General features: G+C 40.0%; 1 protein-coding gene across 3 annotated transcripts; it reads right to left on the reverse strand.

The window, feature by feature from the left end:
- Positions 1-550: 550 nt before the first annotated feature.
- LOC118404528 (trafficking protein particle complex subunit 9-like) lies at positions 551-25806 on the reverse strand. Of its 3 annotated transcripts, none has more exons than XM_035803664.1 (23): positions 25617-25806; positions 23935-24553; positions 22479-22624; positions 21807-21953; positions 20059-20136; positions 18628-18755; positions 16835-16903; positions 16170-16241; positions 15418-15546; positions 14860-15023; positions 13769-13945; positions 12874-13019; positions 12270-12355; positions 10841-10967; positions 10015-10243; positions 9241-9476; positions 8628-8749; positions 6056-6198; positions 5567-5677; positions 4867-5008; positions 3960-4053; positions 3362-3585; positions 551-2801 (listed from the first exon to the last, which is right to left on the reverse strand). In XM_035803664.1, exons 2-23 carry the CDS (start codon positions 24522-24524, stop codon positions 2625-2627), a joined length of 3537 nt encoding a protein of 1178 aa, XP_035659557.1. In that variant the 5' UTR covers positions 24525-24553; positions 25617-25806; the 3' UTR covers positions 551-2624. The 3 variants fall into 3 exon arrangements, with proteins under 3 accessions (XP_035659557.1, XP_035659555.1, XP_035659558.1); XM_035803662.1 differs by lacking the exon at positions 16835-16903 and adding an exon at positions 17792-17860; XM_035803665.1 differs by lacking the exons at positions 16835-16903; positions 20059-20136 and adding an exon at positions 17792-17860.
- Between the last annotated feature and the right edge of the window lie 686 nt (positions 25807-26492).

Genomic DNA, 26492 nt, shown 5'->3' on the forward strand with positions numbered 1-26492 from the left:
TTCTTTTCAAATCAATGTCTGCTGATATCCAAGTGCTCACCTTGTAGTGTATAATGACACATAGTGCAGCAAGTTTTCATTGCTGTTTCTGTAGAAGGGTTGGTTTTTACAGGGAGGGGTTGCTAGCCCTTCACCTTCTTTTACGTCCCATTTGCAAGACGCTTCAGCCCCACTCGGTGCCCTGCCAGGATTTGAGCAGGGATCTCCCAGTTACAACTTGCTACCTTAACTACAAAACTGCTACCGAGTTACGGGGACATCCACTGTGCTTTCATAAATTACATACTAGACTAGGTTATGATTTGCACTATTTAGATCTATTTAAGTTTTTGTGGAACTTGAAACATCTGGAAACACAGACACACTGATCGACACACACACAGACACGCTAAAAACTATATCTCATCAATTAATCACAATGATAGACCGGTCGCTGGTCGCACACTATTGAGACTGACTGAGAGTATAGGCAGAAAGAGAGTTGACCCAGGTATAGTTATGATCCTGTGTTTTTCATATCAACAAAATAAATGAACACACCTTTTCTGGCTTGATTTTTGCATCATCCTTGTATTTCCACATCTTTACATTGTTGTACAGGAATTCTCTCTTGCACAAATATAGCAGGAATACTTCCAAACTTACAGGTTACATAAAGCCCTGTTAAATTACACTATGAAGAATTGCACATATATATAGTCAAAAGTAGATTAATAAGCATCAATAGCATCTTCCATAAATATCATAACTGCACCCCTGCCCATCCCCATACCATGAATTAGACTAGTCCAGAAACATAAATACAACAAAGGACTGTACCAAATATCCAACACTAAGGGATATTCTTACGTCATCAAATTTCTACAATAGTTGAATATGACCAACATTATACATTGTGAAATGAAATGTACAATTGAATATTAATGTCTCCATTCTCTAATTTTTCAAAGCTTTTGTATGATTCTAAGACTTAAATTCTTTCATTGGCAAGTTTCTCACATGTATGATTGTCGCTCGTGACTACTACATTCTCTGCTCTGCTTGAAAAAAAAAGCAAAAGAAAGAAAAAAATGTACATCATATTTTCTGTTCATAAAGGCATTGGAAGCACGTTAAGGATGGCATCAGGGGTACAAATGTACTAAAAAATGTCTGTTTAACCCTTCTAAAGCTATGACCCATAATAAATGCACACCAACTTGCAGCTATCAAGGTATGTCTTCTCAGACAAAACGTTCATAATTGTCTACATGGCAAAGACAATTCAACAGTTCTTGGACTACCTGAATCCCACAAAAAAATAATACTAATGGTCAGTTATTTCTTCATGCATTGTATGGCAACTGAGAAAATGATTGATTTTTAAAGATCATTGACTTGTGCAAGGCCATAAGTAACTTTAGGTTTATCATGCATACATTCTCGTAAGCTTTCAAAGTGCCTCCTACCATCTGAAATGCTCACTTGGGAATCGAACTATGTATTGAAAGTATACACAAAAGTGGCTCAGAACCATCAAGAATACTTTACCATAGTCTCCTAGTCATATATGAACTTCACACCTTTCTACCTTCACCTATAGAAGTTCACATTCAAGTTCCTTCCACTAATCTTCCATTTAGATGTCTTGATGCTATACAATATCCCTAGAATAGTGTAACATAGGGTTTCTCCATACAACCCGTAAACTACTCATATTCAGTCTGAACATAACCTATACAGTGAGGTTGTAGCTTGTACCATATATTCACATTTACAACTAAGAAATACACAGTTTTATCCTGAATATGTAGTTTTCAGGACAGCTCTACCAAATATACTTTGAGTGGATTTTAGACTGCTTTGCTTCACTGAAATGAAATGTCATAACTTAAAAACAGGCTTGTCCAGAACGTTTTTTGCTTAAACAAACAATATTCATTTGTCATATCAATTTGCCACTGTTTCCACTGTTTTTGTGCATTGGCAAAATGCACTGTATATGCATAGCCTATTGTCAACAAACGAAAACATGAGATCCATGGCAATATGCACTTCAATGCATAGACAATAAGTAGTGGTAAACTCAAAAACATTGATAGAAGCACACATTTTGACTACCAAAGAGCATTTTCATAATGTGGTACATATCATTATTAAGTGTAACATAATTCACTAAATTGTTTCACCACTTATCACATTTCATTGGTCTACAAAGTGACCAATCATCTGCTGTCACAGAACAGCAAAACTACATCAACCAATCAAAACGTCCACCCAAGGAAAGGAGCTAGCTGATTGGTTTAGGCATGTGCTATGCAAATTACAATAATTTATACATGATCTGGATTGCACTTTCCATAACAGTGTACTCTACAAGCGCAGACTTGTTTAACAGCTATTTTTCACACTATTTAAAGTCAAAACACTTGAAATTTGGAAAAACACTGAAAATTTAGGAAATCTTACAATCTTGGCAACTACAGTTATGACACTGTAATGTTTCAGAAAGTGCTCTTTCAAATAACATGGAAACTTATTTCCAAACTCAACAAATAAACGGACAAGGTTAGAATTTGATTTGACTTCCCGAATTCCCAGTGTCTTTGCACATTTCAAGTGATAACGGCTTGAAGGAAAACTTTTCACGGACTCTTCTTGGCCTTGTCTTGGACTGTTATTCTGACGATGGGAGTGAAAACCCACTTGTGGTCCTGCGATCTGACTCGGGACGCACACGTGGCACGGATGTCTAGGCCGAAGTCACCGCAGCAGAAAAACACAAACGTACACGAGTGCTGGAAACTTTCACCTGGCTCCATCTGGGGGAATCAATCAATCAATCAATCAATCAATCAATTAATCAATCAATCAATCAATCAAATAACAACCAGAAAGCCTTAAGTGGTACAGTGCACATAAATGCATTTCAATTTGAATCAGTACACAACATGTTGACTGTGGTGAGTTCAATCAGACCACAGTCTTGGACACAAAATTTGAAAAAAAAAGCCATGTACACCAAAGCCATATACCAGAGACAGTGATGCCATAAACTTTTTAAAACTTAAAATATGACCCACTGGTCACTGCATAAGGTGTCTTGTTTACATTAGGTGGCATCACAAAAGTCAATCACTTATTCCTTGACAAAGACTGGTGCTGGTCAGTCAAAAGTCCAAATTGAATTTTTTTGCTGTGTTGGAAAGCACAGTTTGTTTAATCTAATTGCATCAACCTTGTTTATTCATTTGATTCAAATTTTCTTTAGAACAGAATGATCCTAAAGCGTAAGGCCAGGTTTCAAATGTAATGCCAGTTATGCTACATTTTTAAAATTCAAGATATAGGAGATGCATTTAAACTGCATAGTTTTTTTTACCTTTTTGACATCCCTCTTCTGACATCCGACGCATGCAACTTTTCCGCCAACGTTGTTCAGGACTGTCCCGTTCCACAGGTCCTGGTACGGCTGTACGACAAGCGTGCTCCCCTCCACCGCTTCAGCTGACGCGTTCGTAACCGACACTTTCACTGACATGGGCCTTCCCACCATGCATTGCACTGGTTCCTCTGTATCATAATGTTTGTCGTCTATTCTAACATCTGTAAGAGAAAAATACTGTAAATACACTTATTTCTGTTGGGACATTTTTTGGCAGTAGAAGAATAAGGGAAATTCTGGGGGTGTTTCAAATTTGTATTTTACACCATTTTGTTGGACAGTATGTATTGTAATACAATGGAAAGGCATATTTGTGCTGGTAAGAGTTCAATTCATCCTGCAGAAAATTCTAAGCAAAGTTATGATAAGTCAACAGTTTGGTGGAAATACTTACGTTAAATGGAGTCAACTGTCACTGCACTCGTCACAACAAATATCTCAAGATATATACTATACCTTAAAACAAAGTACACTCAACGTAGGTTTCAACTGAAGCTTACTAGTGTCCTTTAAGCTCTGATACATTCCAACTTACCCCATTGTATGGGTGAAATACTTATGAGGTCGATCGCCTCAGGTGTCATGGGGATCCCTTCTAGGTTTACAACTCCACAGGTTCCACTAGAGGGGTGGGGAGGGGGGTCAAGGCAAATGCATGTACAGAAGCAACATCTAAGACTCTAGTTTAATAGCAATCTGAAACAGCCTTTTGGCTACGGATTCTCTATTGGTTACAAGGTTTGGCAACAATTAAAGAAAGAATTCAATAAAATTTGCAAAACACGACAGTGTTACATCCAGTCATGCGACATGAGACATGAGAGAGAGTGACCTCCAACCTCCAGGTCACATGACCCTTCAAAGCTGAAGAAATATGGTGGATACCACATGAAAGCTTCTCACCAGCAGCAGACTAGTCACAAGTATCAGTTTAGATTCATAGATTCCTAGGCTTATCATTATTTTTTCTTCACTGGCAAGCTCTACTTACCACCCTTACATTTTCAGCACCAAGGACAGACTGAGTACATTTCCATTGGCTGTACAGCTTATCATATAAAAACCTGATCATAGGAAAACCAGTCAAACCTTCCGAACCGATGACAGCTTGTGAAACTGTTTTGTCAAAGCCAAGAAACATCCTTTTTTTGGCAATTCCAACAAAAAACAATTTGAGATTCAAATCAGCGACATTTGGAGCATGGGAAACAAAAAGGATATCATTTTCGAATTGATACACAAAAGGATTTTTCTGGCAATTTGAAAAAAAAAATGTGTAGCTTTTGAGATTCAAACCAGGGACCATTGGAGCACGGGAAACAGAATGGATATCATTTTCCATTTGATACCCAAAAGGATTCTTTTCTGGCAATTTAAAAAAAAAATGTAGCTTTTGAGATTAGAACCCAGGACATTGGGAGCATGGGAAACAGAAAGGATATCATTTTCCATCTGATGTCCACGAGAGTGGCGAGTTGTTGGCTGTACTGCTGGCTCCTGGCATCAGCAGGGCTGATGATGGAGATGGGAGCATCACTCGTACACGGCTCTGGCAGGGAAAATCTCTCCACACGGACTGCAATTCTGAAACAAGGAATCAAAGATCTCTCAACTCCACTAAATATTTTCAGTTAAAATTTGTGAATTTCACTATGCTTTAGTCCCAGTCTTATCATGTGCTATAACAGTTGAAGTCCCACGCTGTGCCAGGTATTCTAAAATGAGGTCACTAATTAATGAGCTGGTTAACATTAAACCTACATTTGCAGTGCAACCCAGATGCTCATGGACCATACCACACAACTTTCAGGAAGGGGGTGTTAGCCTATAAGGCTGCACAGCATGGAGATAGTGCTAGGGGGCCTAACTACATACCGATATTCATACAAATTCATCAAAAGATTCTTGATTTATCTGACGCACACGCCACAGACAGAAGCGATACCCCTTTTTGAGGTAAACCTCCCTCCTGGAGGCAATGACAATGTAGTTGCACGTATTTCCTGATGTTAATACCAAAATTTTTGATGAAGAGTAGAGGGGTTGACATTGGATTGAGGACTAGCAACTGATAATCAGAATATTTGGTACATGATGATGATGGTAGGTACCTAGGTGGGGTTGTTGACTAAATTGAATTACCTCTTCAGTTGCTTGCTCTCGATGATTAGGTCATCGTTGTCAGGGTAACTGATGACGACCTCATGTCTGGTGACGTTATGGAGGTCTAGCGTCAAGTGGCAATGTCTAGGGCTGGGGAAAAACAGTGCACAAAAAAATTAAAAAGGCAGCAGAGCAATCAGTAAATGTACAAAGTCTTTGAAATTTGAAATGTTTGAGGTTGCTTTTCAAGGTTTTTGCAGTGCCCTCCTTGATGTGAATCTATTACATTTTCAATATATTACTACAAACTGTAGAGCAAAGTTGCTTTAAGTGTGAATCTATCAAGTTTCTCCTTCTATTGCAAAATTATGTTCCCATGAAAATGAAACAACTTACTTTCAGCAGCTTAAAGCCATGCCTACGTTGGATTTCATACCTATGTGCATCACTGTGTTTTCTGTAGTTACCTTCCTTTTGTATCTGACTAAGAGGTTCAAAAAGTAAATTAAACAAAAAAGGCTGATTTACCTTGGAGCAGGTAGTATGTTGACCTTGGACACGAGTAGTGACTGTAGTACGTCCACATGAAGTATGATGGAGGCTTGTCTGTGGTAACCTTCCTCGTAACCCTGCCCTCCTGAGTATGTCAGCTTCAGCACTGCATCCACTGGCTGGGGGTAGAAGCAAAAAGTACATATAAAGATAGTCCCATAGGCTTTTTGAGGCCATAGGGACAGTGGGTTGTTATCCACTGTGTCTAGGGTACGGTATTGGACAGCAGACCCAACCCTCCACCCAAAGCAAAGTCAGGAGAGATCATCACTGACAAAGACAAACAAATGGCACGTTGGGTAGAACATTACTTGGACATTTACTCAACAGAAAACTCAGTCTCACAAGATGCACTTGACAATATTGAAGACTTCTCTCTGTCCTCGCAGAGCTGGACGCTGAACCTACCATTGAGGAGTTGAGTAAAGCCATTGATTCCATGTCAAATGGGAAAGCGCCTGGTGAAGACAATATCCCAGCTGAGATCATAAAGAGTGGGAAATCTGTCTTGCTGGAACCACTACATGAGCTACTACGTCTTTGCTGGAAAGAGGGCAAAGTACCTCAGTCAATGCGAAACTCCAAGATAGTCACTCTGTATAAGAATAAGGGAGACCGTACGGATTGCAACAGCTATAGAGGCATCTCTCTGCTAAGCATCGTGGGAAAAGTCTTTGCCAAAGTGGTCCTTACCAGGCTCCAGGTTCTGGCAGACCGGGTCTACCCAGAATCCCAGTGCGGCTTCCGAGCCGAGAGGTCCACAACTGACATGATATCCTCCGTACGTCAGCTTCAGGAGAAGTGCCGCGAACAGCAGAGGCCACTATACATCGCCTTTATCGACTTGACGAAGGCGTTCGACCTTGTTAGCAGAAGAGGCTTATTCCAACTGCTGAGGAAGATTGGTTGTCCCCCACAGCTGCTAGACATCATCATCTCCTTCCATGAGGACATGAAGGGTGTGGTCAGTTTCGACGGGGAAACCTCTGAGCCCTTTGCAATTCGGTCAGGTGTGAAACAAGGGTGTGTGCTGGCCCCGACCCTGTTCGGGATTTTCTTTTCTCTGCTGTTGAAGTCTGTATTCGGTCACTCAACTCAAGGTGTCCACCTACACACCCGCAGTGATGGGAAGCTGTTCAACCTGGCCCGACTGAGAGCCAAGACAAAGGTCCGCTCAGTACTGATCAGGGACATGTTGTTTGCCGACGATGCAGCACTGGTCGCACATGTTGAAGATGAGCTGCAACAGTTGCTCAACCAGTTTGCCCATGCGTGCAGTGAATTTGCACTGACCATCAGCATAAAGAAAACAGTAGTCATGATCATGGGCCAGGATGTTCCACAGCCACCCGTCGTCACCATAGGCTCGGAAGTGCTTGAAGTGACAGATCACTTCACATATCTTGGATCGACGGTTACTAGCAACCTGTCTTTAGACAAGGAAATTGACAGACGGATAGCTAGGGCGGCAGGCGTGATGACCAAGCTCGGAACGAGAGTGTGGAACAATAGCCACCTGACGCTTAACACAAAACTTGAAGTATACCGTTCTTGCGTACTCAGTACGCTTCTGTATGGTAGTGAGACCTGGACTACATATGCCAAACAGGAGAACCGCCTTGAAAGCTTCCATCTTCGTTGCTTAAGGCGCATTCTTGGGATTTCTTGGAGGGACAGAGTACCAAACACCACTGTTCTGGAACGCTCCTGCTCCCTGAGCATCCATCTTCTCCTCTGTCAGCGACGTCTACGCTGGCTGGGACACGTATCCCGAATGAAAGATGGACGCATCCCAAAGGACATCCTGTTTGGTGAACTAGCGACAGGAAAACGGCCAGTAGGACGACCGGCACTGCGCTTCAGAGATGTCTGTAAGCGTGATCTGAAGCTAACTGACATTGACCCAGCCAGCTGGGAACAGATTGCAGCAGACCGCAACAGATGGCGTCACACGGTCAAGGATGGTCTTGCAAAGGGCCAGGAAAGACGTACAGAGCATCTTGAGTCAAGGAGACGCAAACGCAAAGAGAAACCGCAACAGGGGAACCCCTCTGCCTTCATATGTCCAAACTGTGGCCGCGACTGCCATGCCAGGATCGGTCTACAGAGCCACAGTAGACGCTGTCAACCACCGTGACCTGATACAGAGCGCTACCATCATCTGGAAAGATGGAAGGATGCCTACTACTAGGGTACGGTATTGGACAGCAGACCCAACCCTCCACTTCCAACGTCTTTCCCCTCCCCAACAAAGTCAGGTACCCATTTTTACACCTGGGTGGAGTGAGAAAAGTCATGGCACAAGATCGGTAGCATGATGGGATTTGAACCCCGGACCTCTGGCTTCTAGCCAAATACCCTGCAGTAACCGGTAGAAGTACACACTCATAATATTGCTTCTTGTTAAAATACTAAACACTATGTTATAATTTTAAGACCCTATATCCGAACACAAAATAAAGCGCTTAAGAACTAACACTGGTCTTGTTTCTTTGAAATTGGAAAATCAATTGATAGAAAGACATTGGTATTAAGTCGTAAAGTTTACCTGTGCTTTCTCCTCCTCAGGTTGTTGTGCCTCCATGGGTGGAGCAGTCATGGCAGCCGTTCTCATGGACCGGGGTCTGGTCTGGGGAGACTTCTTGGGTGAACTGTGTCTACTACTGGGTTCTAAAGGAACAAACAAAGATGACAAGAAAAGTTGACAGGTGGTCTGGGGTTCTGGGCTCAAAACTTGAGCAAGCCTCAATGTTGTGCTCTCGGGAAACACATTTTCAAGAATACTTATTTTCTCATTCTACATGTGAAAATCGGTAAAAGACTTGGTTGAAGACTTCTTCTCAGATGGGATTTAAAGCCAGAGGAGAGAAATGTTTGAGGAGAGCCACATCTTAAGCAAGTTAAACATCCCACTATACTTATGGAAAATAGTAGTACATGTAGTACTGTAAATAGTGCCCAGTATTTGATTATACTACTGCTGGGTTCTCTGACACAAGGGTTACTAACTTAAAGGCAGCAGTAGGGCAAGGGGTCTTACTTCCAAAAATGAATTTCCAGCCTGATTTTCTGTCAAATGCTTTCCTACTACATTACACTTTGCATCATGACAAACAAAAATAATTGTATAAGCTTAAGAATGAATAAACAATGTTGTTTACCTTCATTTTCGGCTGATTTTCTGTCCTGTGTTGCGATCTCTCCCACCGCCTTGATTAGTACTGTGAATGTTGCCATGGCACCAGGTTGGAGTGGAAGTTGGGCTTTCGTGTTCTCCAAATTCCAGGTGAAAAATCCGGAGGGAACTTTTGGGGAACTTATGGAAGTGTCCAAACTTATGTCTATGGATTCCACTGGAATCTGGCTAACATTTTGGAGAGTTAGAACACATTCTTGACTGCAAAGGAAGAAAAAACAAAGACCAATGAGAACAGAATCTCAACACAAAGGATCTAAAAATGGATACAATCTAACTTACATTCTTTTAAAGCATCTTATTGACTGTAAAAGAATCGTCTAGATTATGTCAAAAAGGCTGCAACATTATATTAGAATTCTTCTTGATTTTTTTTTACAAAGGCTGCAACAATATGAAAACAATCTTCAGTACCTTTTGGATATGATAGGTGGCACTCTTACACTGTTGCAACACCAAGATTTAGATCAATACAACAGTTTTGATTCTTGAAGCTTATCTTACAAACCTTCAACTGCAGTGCCATTCAAACCTGATAGGTGGCACTATTAGAATAATAAAAATAAAATCACAAAAATGCAACTGTTTGACGGGTATGCATACACTCTCTCATTGGTTGAAATGTCATGTACTGTCAATTGTGATTGACAGCCAGGTTTGGTCTACTGATATCTTTTTGAACAGCAAAAGTGATTAGGGACAAGGAAAGTCACTAATCTGACAGCCAATCATTTTTTACCTCTCTCCAGCATACAGCCTAGCAGCAGCACTTGTCACAGCGGTTTCCTTGGCCTTGTTGAGACCCAGGTTGTGATTGGTCGTTCCGAACGCGGCTTTCGGCAGTGATGTCGTGACCTGTAGTTTGGGCAGTTCAGGAACCACCTCCACAGAGTAGTCTGGTTCCTCTATCTGTCGTAAATCTTTGAACTTGCAATGGGACTTCACTCCAAGTACATGCGTTACATATCCTACATGGAAAGAAGATACATTGTACACTTAAAATCAGAAATAAAAAATCTTTAATATCAAAAACTTTAATCAAGAAATTTTACAAAGAATAACTCAGGAGTTTATGGAGAACATGAACGTCAAATACAAGTAAGCAGAATAAAATATTGTCTGTGAACTTGTAAACTTTAAACATGTCTATGACTTTCATGTCATAATTTTTCAAGAAAAAATATATGTACATCATGTACCTCCTGAAATTTTATGCAGTCAGAGTTCACTTGTTAAATATGACTGACGTAAGAATTTTTGTTAGATAAGTATATCAAATGTCCTTCAAAGAGAGTCAGAACTTTTCAACTTGTTCTGCTAAAAGTACTAACAATATCTATCAAAGATCTAATACAGTGGAAGCCAGTTAATTGCATGTTGGATAAACGCACACTTCAGTCAATTGCACAGAATCCCAAACTCCCGAGGCACAGTGGCAGTGCGGTCCAACTGTAACTTCGCATTATTGCCCATGCTGGATAATTGCACGGAATTCGCTGGCAAATTGGGAGTGCAATTCAGCGGCTTCCACTGTATGTAAGTAAAAAGTCGTGTCATTCACTCACCCACGAGTTTGAGCTGTCCGGCTGTTTTAGGAGTCCCCAGTAGGGTGACACCAAGTGGTCCAGACTCGGCGGGGAGGGACAGGTTACTGATGAGGGGCTCAAACACGATCCCTTCAGACATCACACTCTGAACAACAAAGGAGAAAGGTTTAAACCACCCTGGATTTTTTTTCAAATGGTTTTCTTCAAAGCAAGGCCATTTGACCACACTCTGCACAACAAAGGAGAAAGGTATAATATAGTGCTTAAGATTTGCTAGAATGAGTTGTTCAAAGCATGGCTATTTTACCACTTTTAGGCAATGAAATAAGGCAATGGATAACTTATACTATACCGAACGACTCGTTACCCCTAACTTTTGCACATCTATCTGCAAGCGTTCTTTAAAACTACCGAGAGAAGATGCCCCTACTGTACTTGGTGATAACAAGTTCCACTCTACGATAGTTCTGGGAAAGTACGAATTTTTGAACACATCAATCCTAGGTTGGTAACTCTGGTATTTGAAGGCATGACTGTTTCTTGTTCTTTTTTGAGCTGGTATTAGATACTTATCCGTTGGTACGTCCACCTGGTTTATTGGTCATTTTGTACATCATGGAAAGTCTGGACATTTGATATTTGATATGCAAGGAGATAACTGTTACATGTAACATTGGTTTTGAAGGCTAAAACACAATCCCTTCTGATATCACACACTGTACAACAAGGGTGAATGGTTCAAAGCACTCAAGATTTTTGTAAAATGGGTTCATTAAAAGCATAGCCATTTTACCACTTTTAGGCAATGAAATAAGGCAATCGATGGTGGAACTCGATATGCAAAGAGATAACTGTTACATGGAACATTAGTTTTGAAGGCTAAAAGGTTGTATCAGTAGGGGAATGGTTGTCATTGAGAGAGTTCCATAGTTTGGCAGTCTTAGGAAAGAATCTGTCGCTCCATAGAAGGACTTTGAGACTCAAAATTGAACAGAATAACAATGTGAGCTAGAGAAAAACTATAGTATTATGCTGAAAGGATCTCAATGGAGGGACAACAGTGAGATGCAAAAAACGTAATATTATACAAAAAAATGAAAGGTGCAAAAATGAAATGTTTCATCATTGTGGAGTCATTCTCGGATTGGTCCGAGAATTTTGATGGTCAGTCCTTTAAAGTTTTTCAAAGTGCTGTATCAAACTTCAATGGAGACTGTAAGTGTTTCACATGTCATTTAAAAAAGCATCATTTTCTCCATATCATGATGGTTTTCTAGCAACTTTTTATATACATGTACTTTGATAATCATAACCTACTGAATGGATACATAAAACTAACTCTTTCAAAAATCGAAGTAACCTGTGTTTATTCTCACCCCTTGTGCATTTGTAATGCCTACACAAACTACAAACAACTACAGTACAGTAAACTACACATTGTGCTCACCATGTTCTGCACCTTGAGTTCAAAGGGCATGGGGTTAATGACCTGCAGTGCCATCTCACACACCTCTCCACTCACCCACTGGAAGTCTACACAAACGGCACATCAACAAAATGAAAAATGGCTCCACCCCCAAGGTGTTGCCAAAAAAATTTAATCAACTATCCTACCTAGTTGAGAAATGTGCATATTTCTGATATACATTTGTATACACATACTGATTTTGTACTACAAGTGTCCTGTTTTGTTTTATAGACTGAAAAAAACATACTATTTAGACTTTTGAAGAAATTGCGAAAAGATGCTAGACAAAAGAAATCATTCATTGTACTAAATGTGTACCTGTAAGTTTTACCAGTAATCTCTTAATAGTGTCCTTACTATCCTAATAATCTAATGACCATAGTACCATATTTGTGCTACATTTGTGCTAAATTTTCATTGTTAAATATATCTGTGTCTTTGTCCTGCATCTATACAAAAATGTTTCAGTTCGAACAACAATTATCTATTGATAGATTCCACTGGATCCCATTTTCTACCACAAGTAAGTGTCAGATGTCTTTAACCAATGGTGACAGCCGTAACAAATGACAGATTTGTGTACCCATTTTTGATTGGTCCTTCTTCTCCTGCTGCCTAGACTGGATGGGTGAGTAGATGAATGGACTGTTGAGGGAGGCTGAGCTGGCCTGGCTGGACGGTTTCTTCATGGGTCTCAAGTGTGGAGCCAAGTCCAGCAACTTGAACGACCTGTCGATACAACAAAAACGGATTCATATTTCCTGTTGGCTCACTAATCATTGGACGGATGTCCCCTAATCCCTATGACCTCCATCATTGTAGATCCCACGGAAAGTTTCTGTAGGCTCACAAAAAGACCCCTTTGAACCACACAAACTGCTTTCGTCATTCGGTGGCGATTTTACTCACAAACCGTAACGTCATTGCACTCGTCAGTAAACAAAGAATGAGTCAAAAAAAGTGTTTTCCCAACCCGAAAGAAGCAGGCATTTGATTACAATTTCCACACTGATCTACGTACTGCTGTTTTATCAGTATTTTAAGCAAGTGCGGAAGAGAAATAGCCATGAAATTCTAAATACAGGGTTAGCTAGTCTGCCAGATCCAGTTGGCTGCTGGATCTGGTTAGCTGCCAGATCCAGCTAGCTGCCTGATCCGGTAAGGTGCCGGATCCGGTTAGCTGCTGGAATCCGGTTAGCTGCCGGAATTTGATTAGCTGCCGGAATTTGATTAGCTGCCGGAATTTGATTAGCTCTCGGAATCCGGTTAGCTGCCTGATCCAGTTGGCTGACAGATCTGGTTAGCTGCCGGATACAGTTGGCTGCCTGATCCGGTAAGCTGCCAGATCCAACATAATGTTGTCACTGACAACAATGACCAGTGTATGTACATGTAGTCTACATATAGGTTTATGTGGAATTTCTTGTTTTAGTTGAGACTATGTTTCAATTTACATAAAGTGGATTATTGTTCCTTACTTGACAGTTGGCAAGTTTGTCATTGGCACGGGAGGTAAGATGGCGCCGCTCTCCAGCGCCAGAGGAACGGGTGTTCCCGGGACTTTCGCAGTGTAGCTCTCCAACACCTTGGACAACTCTTTCCTCTCGTATGGCGCTAGATGGTCACTCATGGCGTGCAGTAGGAAGGACATGTGTCTGGAAAATCAGAATTGGAGTTCTTAATGTTATGCAACTTGAACAATGAAAAAGTGCTAACAAAACGTGGAATATCATATTGCAGTGATAGTTACTTTAAAGCTATTAGTTCTATACCAAGGAGAATATTTTCTCATTCATGTCTTCTTGAAGTGTGACTCAAAATTTCTGTATCTAGAAGAAAATGTGTTTTCAAGCAGATCACAGCTACTACAGAAAGAAAGCCAGGAGTCAGAAGAGCCCAAAATCACTGTTAGTAACATATTCCCCTCCCCTACATTTAAGACATTAGCGCTTCCTACTTCCATGAAAACCTAGAAAAAGCTATCATTGGTTGATTACTACTTGTAACTGACAGAATGAGTGTTATATTTCCCATCACAACAGCCCTACTTAACTGCTATATGTCATGCAATAATTCAGGGATAAACAAGTCCACTAGCCCTATTGTCCAGGGCAAGTGAAAGTGCTGTTCAGGCAAGTGCATGTCCTACCCCACTTGTCCGATCGGGCAAGTAAGATTTTTCCATTGATTCTAGTGTAATTTTGATATACTTGTTACTTTTTACAGTCATGACATCAAGCAATTGTCTACAGAGAATTCCATTGCTGGAAGTGAAAATGCATATACTAGTAACAGTGACATTTGAATTTTGGGCAAGTGAAAAATTGGTTCAGGCAAGTACATTTTTTATGTGCTTGCCCGATAGGACAAGTGGATTTTAGAAAATTTGTTCAACCCTGGCTTCCTAGAAAAAAGCTATCATTGGTTGATTGCTACTTGTAACTGACAGAATGAGTGTTATATTTCCCATCACAACAGCCCTACTTAACTGCTATATGTCATGTTAATGCTACCATTAATTGTGACAGACAGTCAGACTGAATGATAACTCCTGTCACCACAGTCCTACCTGACAGCTAACGCAGGATTGCCCATTTTCCTGGCCGTGTACACCATCTCGTGTAGAATCCGCAGCTGTATCGCTGGCCACCCGTACGTGTACTCTCGCGGGAACTGTCGGGGGTCCAGCGTCAAACTATAACCATCCAAGGTCTCCTGTAGGAGATGGTAGCACTGGACAGCAACAACCAAAACCATGTTTACTAACGTTTAAAACTATTAAGTGTATCCATAACAATAACATCTGAGACACTGTAGGTGTTAGGACCTGGAATGATATGCAGCCAAAATGTACTAATTCAGAAACTAATAATATTCTATAATATTTCCTTTTTTTGTGAAAAGCAATATACTTTAAGATGCTACTCTTAACTTAACATGCATCCCTTAGTACAATAATGCATTTTTTTACACCACTATAAGTTGCAGATCTTTCTCAATTTAGGGCAATGCTGCTTAGCTATTGCTCGTGTTTTTATCGAAGCTCACCGGGTTTTCTTGATAAGATACTAGGTTCCTTTAAGTGCTAAGCAAAATGTTAAGAAACATGCAGTAAATCATAACTTACAGAGTTCCATGCTGGGTTGGGGTTGTTTGGGGACACACATTGCATGGCGGCCACTCTCTTGAAGAAGGCAGCTTTTCTCTTGAAGCCTATCTGTTCGTACAGCCCTGACAGTGTGTTGTATCTCTGGATCTGTGGAAAAGCAATGCAAAATCTTTAAGTTACAACAGTTAATATTACATACATGTACAATGCTGAATATGAGGAAAATTGTTATTAAACATATTATGCCAAAAAAAAAGAGTCTAGATGTATCAATATAGGACCATCTTCCTACACAGAGACCTGGCCTATACAGTGTATACCTTTGAAAGGCTCTAGAAGATGGGGCTAAGGTTTCCATGGCCACTTTTGTGAGCATTAACTCCAACTCAGAGACCAGCGTTGTCAGAACACAGCCTCTACCATCACAAACAACTTCAGATGTGCAAGATGCGGCAGAGACTGTCATTCCAGAATTGGCTTGTTCAGCCACCAAAGAAGATGTCAACCATGGCCAAAACCCCTCGTCTCTTTAGACGGATGGAGGCCAATGAGTGAGTGACTCCAACAGTTAACCACTCAAAGAATTGATTTCTTTACGTAAAGCTGATTCTCTGATTGGCTGCCAGTTAGTTACAGGCCACACCCACAAATGTTGAAACCTCAGCTTGGTTTAGCAGACTTCTAAAATGTACCATTGTAAAGGTCGAGAGCAAAGCTCTGCGTAGGAGAATGAAGAGAAGAAGTCTTAATGAGTTTGTTTGTTTTCTTACCTTATCTTCGTCTGTGAGTTGAATGTTGATGTACACCATGTTCTGGAGAAACTCAGACGCCTGAAGATTTTTCTATATTATTTGTAATAAAAATATTGTTATATCAGCACCAGTTTTAAATACATGTAGTAATTGAACGTCATTCTATGTACATCAGTTAAAACTGAAAAAAACATTAATGACTAAACAAAAAAACATCAATGACTAAACAAATCTGAGCAGTTTTGCACCAAAAGTATAAGACCTGATGCATAAATTGTATGAGCCTATGAGATAGTATGACTAAAAAATATACTGAGGTATCTTAGTCTATGTTTTTGTTATGCAATTTACATGAACTAAACATATATTGTAATAAACAATATGTACGTTTACACTGTAGTGGTACTCATTAACAGTAACTACTCAATGGTTGCTTGTACATGTAATACTAATAAGCTAGTTCACAGTAACAAGTCTGCATGCACCTAAGTCAAAGGTTTAAGGCCCATACAGTTCTTTGTCCAGACATGTTTTGCTGGAACCAGGTGGATCATGTTTACGTCATAGGGGCCATAACCTATGACCCTACCCACAATTCCATGGAACTATGACAAAGCTATAGAAGAACAATCCGCAAAGAAGGGAATGAAAGAAGGAGAGAGAATGTGGAGGAGGAGACTTACCCCCTGCATAAGCATTACCCGACAGGCCTTTACACTCGCCTCCATTTCAACTACACCAGCATAGGAGTACTGGGGTGGGGGAACGAAGGAAAGAAATACGGAGGAAAAAAGAAAACGGGGGTAGCCATAGTGAAGAAAATAATCAAGAGATTGAAATAGAAGGAAAGATAACAAGCATGTCGGTGAAGAGTATGACAAACATTGGAAGAAAAATCATGAAGTGAAGAAAAAATAAGCCCAAATATGTGGAATTTGTGAATAAAAATAAATGAAAGATAGGATGAAAACAGGATGAGAATGAATGATAATCAGGATGCAGCAAGAAGACAAGGGAAAAGGGTTAATTCCACATAAGGTTTGGATTATAGTACATTTACATACAAGTCAAGGATGACCGTTACAGACTTTTCTCCTGTTTGAAAGGAAAATTTAAAAACTGTGTGCTGCCCAACATGGTAAACAAACTGATTGCTTTGAGGTGAAAAATCTGTAACTTGGGATGGTCTCCTTTCATATGTCAAGTTTACAGATGAGACTGGTGAGGCCACTGGCAAGGACATTCTGTGGTTTATCTTTCAAAAACAAACAGAATTAAACGTTGTATCACAGTGTTTTTTTTCTTGAATAAAATTACATGATAGAATTTTGTGTGTAGTTTCAATAACTTGTTAATAACATTCTTCCCTTGCGAAAGGACTACATTTAAATATTGACAATATAGTAATCAAAGTAGAAATGTCAACTTTGTTAAAATCCTTCTAAAACATCTATAAAAGATTACGTATGCATTTTCCATGTGTTGAAAAATTGTAATTGGGACACTGCTTTATTGCAACAAAATTTGACAAAAAAATGAACAATTAGGCTAGCCCCGGGGGCATCGCCAAAAAATGAGCTATTTGTGAACCAAGAAATGTCCTTCCCTGTGACCTCCCATGATGCATTGCTACCACTCACCCGTTGAGTTATCATAATTCTAGTGGCTTTAATGATGCCTTCCAACTCTATCACTGCTGCATTCTTGTACTGAACATGCAAAAATAAACATCAAACCTCCATGCAACAAAGAAAGAACGCATGTACTGTAAATTTGCTAATCTTCGCGGTGGATTTATTTTGCAAAATTAGATCTTTTAGTTTCACAGTTGTAACAGCACTGTCGTACAGTAGTAATACATCGAAAATGTATATTATATATTATTCGAATTCACTCATTCAAAAGTGTCAAGAATTTCAAAGAAAAGCCACCGGAAAAGTTTCAATATCTTCAATAGCAACAAGGTATGGCAAGCTATACATGTATGCTCAACACAAATGACAATGTCAATGCATAATGATAATAAATGTTGAATAATTGTTAAATTTAATGATGATAGTTTAACAAATGCTACTTAAAACTATTAATCAATTGTAATACTCTTCCTCAATAGACTGCAGATTTTCACATATTGTACTGTAATTCACTTTGTCTTCTCGGTACCAAATTTTCACGGTCTGAGAAAATTTAACTTGTTCTTGGAACTACATTGTAAATGTTCACTGTCGCGGCAGGTGCGCATAAAAAAAGGCTGTGATTTATTTGTCATCGGTAATGATAAGTTCACGTTAAAGTCGTCACAGTGAAAACCGTGAACATAACAGTACATTGAAAAAATCAGGAATTACAGTATTTAGAATGACTTCATCATATATTTTGCAAGCAAAGTATACTAACCGTTTCATGTTCACAATTCAAATTCAATTTTTTCAACATTAGGTTTGAAAAATTCACACAAGGCCCCTTAACAACCTACCTTGCTGTACTGAATGAGAGCCTCCTTGTATTTCTCGATGATCTCATCAGGCGACAAACAGTTCTTGGCTTTGCCGTCTTGCAGGAATTCTGCTGTTGCCATTGGTAACCCATTAGGTGACATCGTTGCTGAAAAAATGAGAGAAAAAATGATATTAAAACCAAGCTCTTTAAAGAAATCTGAGCACCAACCAGCCTAGGCCACGAGCCAATTTTTCATGCCCATGGTATTGAATGTGAGATACATCTAAAGCCTAGAAAATCATGTTGATCAGGCTGATACGTAGGGAATCTCTATTATTTTTCCTTAATATCTGCTGAAGTGATCAGCAAATACAGCTGAACAAGGTAAACCTGAAGTCATAGAGATATACACTATGCAAGTACAAATCTACATTACTTTCAAATTGTTTTTTTAAGGTCCGTTCATTTTTCTAATACAACAGAAATAAGGAAAACATTTTGGAAAACAATTCTACAATGTTTTCATCACAAAAATGTCAGATCCAAAATTCTCTACTGCCCAAAAGGCAAGGTTTTTAGAGTCAGTTGGGTAACAATATTTTTTCCTAGGCCTTATAGTATTCTCAAAGCAATTCAAGCAATGCTTAAAATACTAGACTAATTAGTATAATCCATGCAGGCATGTAGAATAAAATGAGAGCTTCTACAGTTGAGCCAATACTACGTGTAAGCCAAACTCCTGCAAAATGAACATACAAGTTCATTAGTTGAAAACCACCACCTTTATGGATGCAAAATGTTCCAATCATTAGCCACAATTATTCAATGTTTAAGCTTCTAGTTTGGACATAAACAGACCAATCACGTCAGCACACATACAGTTTAGTACCCTAACTGGTCATGTCTGCTGACCAATCAGCACAATACTTAAACAAGACAGTAATGCTGATTGGATTACTTCTGACCAATCAGAAGGCCTCATAGTCATACTTGTGAAAACAAAGGAGTGTTAGTCTTTTTAGAGTTTACATACAATTATGTTAACGTATACTTTACTGAACTATATATTTTACAAGTACAGGGATATATACGTTATAAATGTACATGCGGGAACCTTCACCCATGGACAAGACCACAACCACGAGCATGTACAGTACAGGGATGTTGTACATATACAGGCATTGTTTCCCCTCACCAGGCATCCTAACACCACACCCGATGCATGTGTGATGGTAACCTCTAAACGCAGGCTTCTCAGCAGGCATTTAGATTTTGCCTATTTTGTATTATGCACTGTTTTGTGACTCAATTGCAGTCAATTTTAAATGGCATTCTTAACATCAACTGTTGTTGAACATTTGATCAATCCGATCACAGTAAGCAATAATGAAAACAGAGCATGATTTAAAAAAAGGAACATCACAATGCCTGCAAAGAAGCCTGCTGTAGAGGCTAAGACAGGACTCACGAGGGGCAGAAACATCAAGGAACTGAGACACTGCGGTCCATAACGCGCTTCCAGTAGATGTTAGGCGACTGTCGCTCGCTGAAAAACCGCCCTCCGTTTGTTTACAAGTATACATACACATATATGATAACTCAATATATGAATGCAGGGCTCGAAATTCATTTTGGGGATTAGGTGCACTGGAGAACCCAGCTTAAAAAGTTGGGTGCACCAAAACATTTTGGGTGCACCACTTAAATCTAACTAATAACCTAATAATAAAACTTAGTTTGAGCTATCAAATTCTTAAACAAGTACAATGACAGACATTTTTATTACCTTTCTAACACTTAGATGTCAAGAATATGATGTATACTTTGATATCTTTACATACATAAACCTAAGAAAATACTTGGGTGCACCCTGTGTACCCGGTACCCACAGAAAATAATTGGGTGCACAGCTCCAATTTTGGGTGCACCTGGGTGCACATGCACCCAGTATTTCGAGCCCTGGAATGTATATATATAGCGTTTTGTCTCAGTGCAGTCTGATTTGTGTAGAACATAGAAAACACATTTTACCACACTTTACCACATAAGGATGATACAACAGAGACAGACAACATTATACTAGTACTTAACCTTCTCCATACTAAGGGACTCAAAGGGAGCCATTTGGCATGCACCGATTTGTATTGGTTATGGGTTAGACAGCAAAGAAAGGTTAACAACAAAAGATTGACAACAATACTGTAACAAAAACTTAGTTTTAAATCATTACATTTTCATTAAATATACAACATGATCCTTCTTATTAAAATCAACACCAATTAAAACCATAAAACACAACAAAAAATAACTGTTAGTTCAGTCATGACCCCATAGCAGACATCTGATGATGATTGAGAACTGTTAGTTTGGTCATGACCCCATAGCAGACATCTGATGATGATTGAGAACTGTTAGTTCAGTCATGACCCCATAGCAGACATCTGATGATGATTGAGAACTGTTAGTTTGGTCACGACCCCATAGCAGACATCTGATGATGAATATGAATTGTTAGTACAGTCATGATCCTATAGCACCATGCCTCACCTGTCCTAGTGAGGGTTTCGCTTCTCCTTCTATCTACTGAGGGAACAATACAAACAAAACAAAACAAAACCTCAATCTAAATCCAAATTACCACAATGTTATACCCTGTAAAAGAAGTATCAACTTGAAAGTTGAAACAATTAAACTTTATCAAAGCCAATTAGCTGTGAAAATAAAATTGAAAATGGTACGAGTTGCTCAGACATGACCACATAGCACCATCACTAACCTGCCCTATTGAAGGTCCCACTAACGCTCAATCTCTCTGATAACAAAAGATCATATAATTGTAGACAATCGAAAACACAAAAACTCAATTTCAATCTAAATGATTGCCCCTAATGTTAAAAACTTTTCTTCCAAAAAAGTCTGGTTGAAAGGGGAAGAATGGATAATCTTCAAAACCTGAAAGCAAAACAGTAGTAGGTCAGCCATGACCCCATAACTCCATGACTAACCTGCCCTAGTAAGGGTTTCACTACGCCTTCTCTCTGATGACAACACATTGGAAACAAAACAAGAAAATGATTCAAATAAAAATCGCCATAAATGTTACATGATTTAAGCATGTAACAAAAGCTGATGTAAAAGAACAAATTCGGAACGATTATCTAAATCAATCAGTAGCAAGTGGTAGGTCAGCCATGACCCCATAGCACCATAACTCACCTGCCCTAGTGAGTGAGCCAGAGAGCTTTCTCTCTGACGTGACTTTGGGGCTGCCGCTGAAGGACTGGTTACGGGGCATAGGGGGCCTTGTGGTGCCATGTGGGTACTGGACAGTCACAGATGCAGCACATGTTCCCTCAAAAGCAGCTGGAAAATATCGAATAAATAGTTTAGTGAAGGAGTGAACAAGTTTCCATAAATGCAGAAATGTTTGCAGTGGTTTTATGTCCACATTTTCCGTGAGGCAGTCTTAACCACAAAACTTAAAACCACCGCAAAAACTTCGGCATTACAGTATGTGACTAGTGTATGGCACTACCGTGAACTTAAAACCACCACGAACACTCCACTTTCCAGCTAACGTGAAATTACATCCCTTAAATGCATTTACAGTATTCAAAGCTTACCATGTGCACAGAGACACAACTCGTTACTGTTAACTAAAACGAAACTGTATGAGTGTAGTGTAAAAGTGCTTAAAATCGCCACCCTGAAAATATGTGTCAATTTTAATGCAATAATGGTCCCCTGAGTAATCTTCTTGGGCAGATCTGACTAATTCATTAAGGATTTATGTAAAATTCCACCATTGCATAGTGAGCCTATGACATAATTTTTGTGCTCTCATTTCTAATCAGATTTTAAATATCAAAGATGAGACGATATACTAACCAGCGAGCCAGAGCCAGTCGTTGGCAGACTTGAGGATGTCAGCAGAAGCCTGGTAGTGGAGCAGGGCTTCCTGTGTGAGTCCTGCCAGCAGACACAGGTCTCCAGAGTACTTCCTCATCCGGCCCTGGCAACGCTTCCGAAAGGCCCTGAAAACACAAAATAGGGTTTCATTAATTAATGATATTAGATTCATATTTAGTTACCTCAGTAAATGGAGGTGTTGTTTTTGGTTTGTTCAAATTGTTGTCTTGATACTGTCATGAGTCTGAGAACAAAGAAAGCGTTGCATATGTTAGATTTAGTTAGAAACGTATATAGTTTTCATGGAGGTGCTGTTTTTGATTTGTTTTCTGATGCTTGAGTACTACCTATAAATGTACCTCATCTGGCCCTGGCAATGCTTTCTAAAGGCTCTGAGAACACAGTAAGGGTTTCTCAAATGTATAGATTCATAAAGGTAATAGCCTTTATAACATTTATCTACCAGGTTACAAAATTCCACCACATCTCCAGTGCAGCACCCCTCATCTAAGATATGTAAACATGCATTGTGGGACCGCGTGGCACGATCGGGAGCGCGTTGGTCTCAGGCCCGAGAGGTCCCGGGTTCAAATCCGCTTGCCGTGTCACCGATCTTGTGCCCTTGGGAAAGGCACTTTACACGACTTTCCTCACCTAACTCAGGTGTAAATGAGTACATAGCTGCGGCTAGTGGAAGTGACAGGCCTTTGTGGTGGTGAAAGGCCATAGGGGCATGTTCGGGCATGACGCACCCGCCATGACACATGAGTCAGGGGTAGGAGGAACCCCTTGCATCCTTGGTCGGAAGTCCTCCTAGGAGACGGAAACTCCAAACAACAAACCTGCATCTGCTGGGGCCGTCTTACACGTTGCATACAGTTGCCCCTGTAGGACTAGTGCGCCAGTGGACGAGAGGGTGGAGAAGGACGTGCACACCCCTCCTTCACATTAAAAACCCAAGTGCAGGCCAGGCAGATGGGTCGCCTTAAACCCGTCTGCCTACCATTGTCCTCCGAGACAGACGGATGCCAAAACAAAAACATGCATTATACTGGGGGATGTGGTGCTGGAGATTATCTTTAGATGCAATCTTTGGGGTGGCAAATATATGTAAACTGGCAGAATTACTAACTAAGGTTTGTAGATGTTATAGTTTGTTTTCAGCTTGTTTGTTTGTTTGTTTGTTTTGAGGTGTGAGCAAGTTTGGCCTGGGTCCAAGCTCATTCCTGGTCTGAGTTGTTAATAGGAAGACTGGCAGGATGCAAAGGAAACGAAGGATGGTGGAGTCATGGCCCAAACTCAGGAACCTAAAGATGTCATGTGCTTGAGAGTGGAGCATGTAATGGGTGTTATATTTTGTTACTGGGATGTATAAAGAAATATGTGAGTGAGTGAGTGAGTGAGTCAGTCAGTGAGTGAGTGAGAGAAAACCCACCTTGTTTCTGTATCAATCCCAATCAGATCTTTCTTCTCGAATGGTGCAAGAAGCAATGGCAGCTTTTCTGACTTGTCGCTTGCCAAACGTTCCGCCTGCAACCTCTTTGATTCTAGGACCCAGAAAAGGGAGGCTGCAAATTCCCGCACAGTCTCATCTAGCGAAAAGCTGTCTTCCACACTGGAATAATATACCATGTTTGTTTTCGCGTTGGTCCCGTTCTCTTGCTTCATGCCGAAGATCAAGCAGCGGGAATCGTACAGCGTGGAGCCGTAGAGTTCCTTTAGTAGGTTGTATCGCTCTTGTATCGCACCGGTGTCAGCGGCGGTCGCGCATTTCCCAACAACCAACAGTCCCATGACTTTGCGATGAGCCTGAAACTCGCCCCAGACATTGTTCTCCACGGGGGAACTCTTCTTGTAACGTAAGCAGAAGGACCTCTGGGAATCTGGTAAGCGTACGTGGCGACAGCGGGTGATGCGGTCAAAGATGTGGTTGAACGTTTTGGCGTTGATTTGACCGGCGGGCTTCACTACCACAAGCACGGCCTGGTGATCCTCTGCAGTTTGCTCGTAATCAGCGATACTCATCTTGACTGAAGTCCTATGTACTCTATTATCTGGGTTTAGAAGAAAAATGACACATTTTAATTTAAGTGCAAAACTTTGGAAGTGTTTTAAGATACATTTACCCTTTGGCAAAGGCTTTGGCTATATTTTTTAGACATTACACTTAACAATCAAGGAAAGAAAGTGAGTTATATCCTTACCAATTTATTATTGCAATCAGTGACTATTATAAACATATCATCTAGAAATATTGGAGAACAAGAAATAAAACGTTTTAAAACTAAAGCTCCAGTAGACTGATCCTGATTGACTTGTCCATCACTGCAAACCAATGAAAGAAAGGCATCTAAAGGTATGACCAAAGAAGAGTTAAGCTGCATGTCCGGAAAAAAATTGCATAATTGCTATGTTTTTATTGTGCATTTCTATGTATACGCTTTGACAGCATTGGGCGGGGCTATGGAGAGAGTTGGGCGCTGCCTTCCAAATTGTACCACACCCTAGACACAGTAGATAACAACTTACAACAACACCTATGGCCATAAAATACAGAAAAACACACACACACAGATAGTCGAGGTGACTGTTTGTAGTGCTTCTCTTTCCCTACAGTCACCATGGCTAACACAAGAGTGTCAGATTCAGAAAATGATACACATACACACAAACAAGTCAAAAACAGTACTAGTGCTTCACTCCAAGATTAACAGAGAGATTTCAACATAACAATTTCACATTTTCATTTGATTGACGACTGTCATATGCCCAGTTCTAAGTTAAAGTAGAGTTTAGAAACTGTGTCTCTACTATTGACACGGATAAATTTAGAAACGTCACATGAGGTCATGTCAAAAGACTGTGAAGTACATCTGGTAAAAATCATTACCTTTTTAATATGTTAACAAATCAATATTGACATTTTACCTTTAATAATTCGATGCAAAGATAAATAAAAAAGCTGCAAGGATGTCGTGCAGTTGTCCTGACTAGAAAACCAGTGAATTATGTGCTAAGAAATCGATCAGCAAAAGTAATTTGTTACACCCCAACATACGATCTCGAGTAATCGTACATGGTTGATGTTAAATGTTTCGTGCTCAAAAATACACCTACCTGTGTTTCAAAACAGCCCTCTGTGTCACTGTACACAACGCCGGTGGTACATGTCTAGCTGGGAAAGGTCGAGCTTTGACTGTGCGGCGCGACAGAGCGGAAAATATCAGAAAACATCCACGTAATTTTTCGCAGTTGCGGAAAGACGGCCATCTTGGACCACTGACAGCTAGCACGCATGCGCACTGGACGGACGAAACCATTAGTTACAGGGAAGACATTTATGTGGGTAATTAGATAAGGCCGCAGCAAGTAAAGTTTATGGATGATATCAGCGCGCTTATTAATTTTCGCCCGATTTCAAAATAAAAAACAACAATTTTTTCTTCTTTGGAGACGGTCAATATGATGAAAAATTGCCACAAATGAGCAAATATGATGTGTAGAAGCATATGGATCAATATTGTAACTTTGTTACTTGTACTTGTAGAAGTGGCACTTGCTAGGTACCCAGTAGTTTTAGAAGTCAAAATAGTTGGATAGTTGTAAAAGTGGCACCAATACGGAAGCCATGTGTGGAGTTGCCAACTTTGTTAGTGATACCAGTCTACCACACTTTTACTTCACCAGTACATGTCTTGAAAACAGGAATGAGTGCCTTGTTGGCTGTGCTACCATGTTTTGTCCCTTTAGTTTAATATTGTTACAATGTTTATGGTGTCTATTTGTAGCCATCTTGTTTTTTGTAGCCATCTTATTTTTTGCCCTATCTCACTAATTTTGCAGTTTGCTGAGGGTGTCATCCATAAAATAAAATTTACTTGCTGTGGCCTAAAGTGCACTTTGTCACAGATTGTACCATGTATATTCATGACAGAAATATCCTATTCAGTTTAGTTGAAAGCAGATTCCCTCACGTTAGACCTATGAATAGCA

This window comes from Branchiostoma floridae, chromosome 17, assembly GCF_000003815.2.
Source record: "Branchiostoma floridae strain S238N-H82 chromosome 17, Bfl_VNyyK, whole genome shotgun sequence".
Lineage (NCBI taxonomy): Eukaryota > Metazoa > Chordata > Leptocardii > Amphioxiformes > Branchiostomatidae > Branchiostoma > Branchiostoma floridae.

Bases quoted from the DNA above. Each gene is read 5' to 3' on its own strand.
- LOC118404528 (XM_035803664.1), bottom strand. From the start codon at position 24,524: ATGAGTATCGCTGATTACGAGCAAACTGCAGAGGATCACCAGGCCGTG. The intron at 22,625-23,934 runs GTGGGTTTTCTC...TTGTGTTTTCAG, and splicing joins GGGATTGATACAGAAACAAG to GGCCTTTCGGAAGCGTTGCC. The intron at 21,954-22,478 runs GTTAGTATATCG...GATATTTTCCAG, and splicing joins CGACTGGCTCTGGCTCGCTG to CTGCTTTTGAGGGAACATGT.